Below are 6,815 nucleotides of genomic sequence, written 5' to 3'. Positions count from 1 at the left end.
AACAAAATAAAGGCTATACATGAAAAAGCCACAGCTAATATCCTCAATGGGGAAAAAACTGAGAGTTTTCCCCTAAAGTAAGGCTCAAGACAGGGATGCCCACTCTCACCACTGTTATTTAACATAGTTCTGCAAGTCCTAGTCACGATAGTCAGACAACAAAAACAACAACAAAAATAAAATAAAATAAAATGCATCCAAATCAGCAAGGAAGAAGTCAAACTTTCACCATTTGCAGATGACGTGATACTCTATATGAAAACCTGAAAGACTCCAAACAAAAATTGTTAAAACTGATGCAATTCAGTAAAGTTGCAGGATACAAAATCAACATACAGAAATCTGTTGCACCTCTATAGACCAATAATGAAGCAGCAGAAAGAGAAATTAAGGAATCAATCCCATTTACAATTACACCAAAAACCACAAGATACCTAAGAATAAACTTTAAAGCAGTGAAAGACTGGTACTCAAAAAACTATAAAGTGCTGATGAAAGAAATTAAAGACGACACAAAGAAACTGAAAGACTTTGCATGTTCATGGATTGGAGAGCAAACATTGCTAAAAAGTCTATACTACTCAAAGCAATGAACAATCCCTACCAATCCTTATCAAAATACCATCAGCATTTTTCACAGAGCTAGAACAATCCTTAAATGTGTATGGAACCACAGAAGACCCTGAACTACCAAAGTGACCTTGAAAAAGAGAAGCAAAGCTAGAGGCATTGCAATCCCAGATTAGAAGTTATGTTACAAAGCTGATTGGTGGAAACAGGTTGGTACTGGCACAAAATAGACACATAGATCAATAGAACAGAATAGAAAACCCAGAAATGAACCCACAATTCTATGGTCAATTAATCTTCAACAAAGCAGTATAGAAGATTCAATTAGAAAAAGACAGTCTCTTCCACAAATGAGATGTTAGGAAAACTGGACAGGAACATGCAAAAGAATGAAACTGGACCACTTTCTTACACAGAAAAATAAATTCAAAAAGGATTAAAACTAAATGTGAAACAGGAAACCATTAAAATCCTAGAGTAGAACACAAGCAGTAACCACTTTGGTATTGACCATAGCAATTTCTTTCTACACATGTCTCCAGAGACAAGGGAAACAAAAAGCAAAAATTGAATTATTGAGGCTGCATCAAAATAAAAAGCTTTTGCACATCAAAGGAAACAATCAACAAAACTAAAAGACAATGTCTGGAATGGAAGAAGATATTTGCAAATGATGTATCTGAGAAAGAGTTAGTATGCAAAATCTATTAAAAAAAAAACTTACCAAACTCAAAATCAAGAAAATGAATAATCCAATTTTAAAAATGAGCAGCTGACATCACTGATCATCAGGGAAATACAAATCAAAACTACAATGAGATACCATCTCACACCTATCAGAATGGCTGAAATCAACAACACAAGAAACAACAGGTTCTGGGGAAGAAGTGGAGAAAAAGGAACACTCCGGTACTACTGGTGGTAATGCAAACTGGTGCAGCCACTCTGGAAAGTAGTATGGAGGTTTTTCCTCCATTTAAATTTAAAATAGAACTACTTAAATTTAAAAATAGAACTACCCTATGATCCAGCAATTGTACTACGAGGTATTTACCCAAAGAATTCAAAAATACTAATTCAAAGTGATACAGGCACCCCGATGCTTATAGAAGTATTATCTACAACAGCCAAATTATGGAAATAGTCCAAATGTCCACAGACTGATAAAAGAATAATGTGATACATATATACACATACATAAATATATATATATATTTGTATATATATATTCATATATATATATATATTTACACACACACACACACACATAAACACACATACAATGGAATATTACTCAGCCACACAAAAGAATGAAATCTTGCCATTGGCTGTAACAACATGGATAGAGCTAGAAAGTATTATGCTAAGCAAAGTCAGTCAGAGAAAGACAAATACTATTTAATTTCTCTCATATGTGGAATTTAAGAAACAAAGCAAATGCCAAGAAATGGACTCTTACCTACAGAGAACAAACTGATGGTTACCAGAGCAGAGGTAGCTGGGGAACAGGTGAAATAGATGATGGAGATTAAGAAGTGCACTTGTGATGAGTACTAGGTGATGTATGGGAGTGCTGAATCACTATACTGTACACCTGAAACTAATATTACACTGTATGCTCACTAACTGGAATTTAAATTAAAAATTAAAAGAATGACTTTAATCTTCTAAATGTATTTATAAGCAGAAGTGGAAGAATGGTAGCATATAGTTACGAGTGATCACAAGCTGAAGTCCATGTTTACAGTGTTATGGAAGGAATAGAAAAGGGTAAAAAATATTCTGAGGCCAGAAGCATAGAAGGCCAAGGAGTAAGCAGGTCAGCTGCTATAAAACCATCAGTGAGAGTGGAGAGTGGTAAGAAGAGAACTGTCCTCAGCACCCTGTCTTTCTTGCTCTCTATCTTCTCCCTGGATTACTTCAACCACTACTTGGAACCCAACATCCACTTTTCAATACTATATCTCCAGCCCTGATGTCTTTCCTAAGTACTAGACTCATATATCTAACTGCCTGTGGGGTATCTCTACTAGGAGGCCCGCAGGTATCTCAATACCAGTTTGTGTACAGGTGAACTCCCTCCCAAACAACTTCTCTTTCATTCTCCATCTAAGTCTACAGCATTGCTGTTTAGTTCCGTGTATCAGAAATCTGGGAATTACCCTACTCATTTTCTCATCCCTCTCCCTGACATTCCTATGAATTCTATCAACCAAAGAGTTCTCTACATTCTTCTCTCCATTCTAACATCCACCGCCTTGGTTTACATATTGAATTACTGTGACATCCCCCTAATGGGTCTCCCTGACTCCACCATCTCCCCCTCTTTCCTTGGCATTCCAATTTCTACATCATCTCCTGAATGATCTTTCTATAGAAGTCACTGCTGAACAAGCCAAAACAAAAACCCCTTTCCATTTAAGACTAATAATTTAAAATACACAAACTGAAATGAAAAAAAAAAAAAGATAACAGTTTAAAATAAGACCTAAGGGACGCCTGGGTGGCTCAGTTGGTTAAGCAGCTGCCTTCAGCTCAGGTCATGATCCCAGCGTCCTGGGATGGAGTCCCACCTCAGGCTCTCTGCTCGGCGGGGAGCCTGCTTCTCCCTCTGCCTCTCCCTGCCGCTCTGTCTGCCTGTGCGCACGCGCTCTCTCTCTCTCTGACCAATAAATAAATAAAATCTTTAAAATAAATAAATTAATTAATTAATTTAAAAAACGAGAACTAAAACAGTGGGAGTTAAACCTCTGGGATTTAACCACCTTCTTAAGTAATATTTTGATGCCTGATACATTTTTTTTTCTATCTGACACAAGACCCTTCAAGAAGAAATGCTATCTATTTCAATGTAGTTCATAGAACAAAACATAATTTCCATACAATAAATAATGATTTTCTGATTTTTCAAATAGAAAAATAAATTAAAACCCAAAATGAGTGTATCTCTGCACGGCCAGTCTCTTCAGTGTATAAATGATGGCACAGAAAAGAGAATGAAGAGAGTTAAATTATAAAGGTAGACTAAAGTGAGATTCTAGTATTGGACCAAGGAGTGTGTCACAGGAAGCCATCAAATATTTTTACACTTGAAAGTAGCATAATCATAGGAAAGATTAGGAGTCAGAAAGATATTAAAATTAGGGAGATTATTTAGGAGTCAATACAGGCATTCTCTAAATGGAAATGGATGTCAAAAGATGTTTTTAAGGTAGTAGCAACAAGACTTGGGTGCCAATCTGCTAATGTTATTAAAGGCAAGTGGTGTTGACAATTTTGAGGTTTCTATACTGAACACAGGAGTATAGGAGGAGAATCATCTCTAGGTGGAAAGGGTGAATATTTGGATTTTCGGTATCTTTGGGATATGCAGGAAATATGAGTCTAGACCAGAAGTTGGCAAACTACAGGCCAAATCCTGCCAGCTGCTTATTTTTATAAAGTTTTACTGGAATATAGCCACACTTATTTCTTCAAGTACTTTTTATGACTGCTTTTATGCTACAAGTAGTTAGGACAGAGATCTTTTTGCCTACAAAGTCTCAAATGATTACCACCTGGCCCTTTACATAAAAAAATTTGCTGACCTTCATATTCTAGTTCAGGAGCGTCTGGATTAGGAGATACAGAATCTTGGGGGGGGGGGTGCTTTTTCCTGTTCTAGAACATTCCACCTCTGGGAGGGGCAGGGCCCCTGAAGTGGAATAAACCATTATGGTGGAGTGGAGAGTGGGGGATTAAACTTTTGTATGTGATTATATTTTGTACTTGATTATATATTTCTGACCACTACTGTTGTTTCCCGCCTTCGATGACTTTCAACAATGTGGCAGGTTCTCTTATGTCCTGGAATTTGAGAGGAACTTTCCTCATGCTTTCCTTCCCACCCCCACTGTCTCTGGAAGTTGGAACAGTCCCAGGGTAAAAGCCTTGAGGGTTGGCCCCAAAACTTCCTTTCCTCCGAGCCCCTAGAGGAAGAGAGGTGCGCTTTCTTTTTTGGTAAGTTAGTCAAGCGTTATGGGTCCACAACTTCACTAACCCCAGCTAGAGAAGTGAAGCCTGGTGAGAACTGTACTATGGCGGGAAAGCCAGTCGGGGGAAGGTGGTGTGTCTTTATGAGGGTCCGAGGAGGGTGAGGCGGGGCGGAGCAGGGCAGGGAGATAAGATGGGAAGAGACTGAGGGGGGAGGGGCGAAAGGGGACCGGAAAGAGCAACTAGTTGATTCATCCCACAGAACCAGCCAACCCTCTAAGGCCCTCAGCCATTATGGCCTTGAAACCTGACGATGCCAGCAGTGGGTTCCAGCACAACAATGTTGTGGCCTTCATCAATGAGAAGATGGCCGGGCACACAAAAGGCCCTGAGTTCTACCTCGAGAATATAGCCCTGTCCTGGGCGGAGGTGGAGAACAAGCTCAGGGACATCCTAGACGACAGCGCGGTGCCCAGTGAGGCCAAAGATGCCTGTGCCTGGAGCAGCCTGGCCCTGGGTATGCGCTTTGCCCGCAGGCAGAGCCAGTTACATGGGCGCAGGGTGCACTGGCTGCAGAACTTCGCCAAACTGCATAAGTCTGCTGCACAGGCCTTGGCCTCAGACCTAACGGAGCTCACAGCGCAGCAGGAGATGGAGCGCAGGGAGGCAGCATTCCGGCTGCGGCAGACACAAGCAAACCTGGCAGAGATGCGAAAGGAAAGGGACCTCCTGAGGTGGAAGCTCCTCCGGGCTGTAAGATTACCTTGATTGGTCCCTGCCCCATCTCCTGGCCCCATTTCCCTGCCCCACCCCCTCACTGCCCCCAGAATAGGTCTTAATCCTGCCTACTTTTCTCCAGGAGCTGGAGTCTCCGCGGAAGCGGGAGTGGGTCCAGGTCACAGAGGAACCAGATTTGGCCACTGCCAGTGGGGCTGGAACAGAAGGAGCACGCAAGGAGGAAGTGGAGGCAGGAGCTGCTGCTACTTCTGCTACAGCTGCTGGCACCACAGGAAGAGGAAGACGTCGACAAAAGGATGCAGAAGGGGCAAAGGCCACCAAGAAGCTGGGTAGAGGCTTTGTGCACCCTCCTGGAGCTGAGGAGCAGAAAAATTACACCTCTGGTGGGCAGAAGGAGGGAGATCTCAGGTCAGTGGAAACAAACATGTTTTATTTCTCTGGAACCCTCAAGCCTGCATCCAGAGTCTCACCATCACCCCTTCCTGTCCAGCTCCCTGACTCATTCACATACTCCTACTCATGCCCCTCATCCCCCTTTCCACCTGCGCCCACACCATCGCCACCAGAAGCAACATTCACAGCAGGAGCTTCATCTCGGACATCTCCCCACTGGAAGCCCTCTGATGGTAGCTCGCAGTCTGATGGGGGGTCCCAGGGAACAGACCCTCAAGAATCCCAAAGAGACAAGAAAGACTCCGAACCCCATCAGCAGAGAAGACCTCCCATATTTCGCAGGCCTGGGGATTGGGACTGTCCTTGGTGTAAAGCTGTGAATTTTTCAAGGCGGGAAATTTGCTTCCGCTGTGGGAGGGGAATCTGGCTGCAAAGCCCTCAGTAAATTCAGAAATTTGAAGTAGAACAGAAAATCCCAATGGGAAATCAATTTTCAGAGGGAAGGGGAGAAGTAGGGGAGGGTTTGGAAAGAGTGGGGGTTAGGGAGGGTGGGCAAATGGGGCAAGGTGGTTGCGAGGGAGGTGGAAAAGTGGGCTGGGAGGTGGGGAATGGGGTGGTGGCTGGGGAGGGTGAAGATGGGGTAGCTGTTGGGATAAAACATAGAAAAAGTCTTATTTTGATGAACTCTTTTGTGTTCCAGAGCATTAGCATTCCACACCCCAGAAGCACCGTGGCTTCTTAGTATATGTCTCCCTCCCCAACCCTAGTATCTGGTGGGCCTGAGCAGCCACGTATATGGCAACACACCCCTCTCCCCACCTAGGCTATATATGATTGGAGCAGGAGGGGACACCTGACCCACCCTGAGCCAAACAGGTTCTCACATTAGAGAATCTGAACCGAGAGGCAGATTCCATAGTCAGGGGGGTGTTGGGTAAGGAAACAGTGGGTTATTTGGAGTTGGGGCCAAGGCCACAGCCAAGGCCTGGTCCTGGTTGTCAGGGAGCAGAACTGTGTGCTTTATAGAAGCCAAGTATCTTTTAGAGGATGCCAGAATGTGGTCCCAGGCAGCAGACAAGCACAGAGAAGCAGGATAGGAGTTGATCCTGCAACCTCAGAGATGGAAGATCTGTGGCATGACC

General features: G+C 43.1%; 2 protein-coding genes across 2 annotated transcripts in view; one reads left to right on the top strand and one right to left on the bottom strand.

Annotated features, from left to right (window-relative positions):
• The window catches only part of IL1RAPL2 (interleukin 1 receptor accessory protein like 2), a gene marked incomplete at both ends in the record, with an annotated part of 1,178,754 nt that overhangs the window by 611,472 nt on the left and 560,467 nt on the right, over nt 1-6,815 (bottom strand). The gene's annotated exons all lie outside the window — the stretch shown is intronic.
• TEX13A (testis expressed 13A) lies at nt 4,837-6,118 on the top strand (the record flags this gene model as incomplete). Its single annotated transcript, XM_080795623.1, has 2 exons — nt 4,837-5,289; nt 5,402-6,118. The coding sequence occupies 2 exons, from the start codon at nt 4,837-4,839 to the stop codon at nt 6,116-6,118; spliced, it is 1,170 nt and encodes a 389-aa protein (XP_080651749.1).

This window comes from Martes martes (genome assembly GCF_963455335.1).
Source record: "Martes martes genome assembly, chromosome: X".
NCBI lineage: Eukaryota > Metazoa > Chordata > Mammalia > Carnivora > Mustelidae > Martes > Martes martes.
This window is presented reverse-complemented; position numbering and strand designations above follow the sequence as displayed.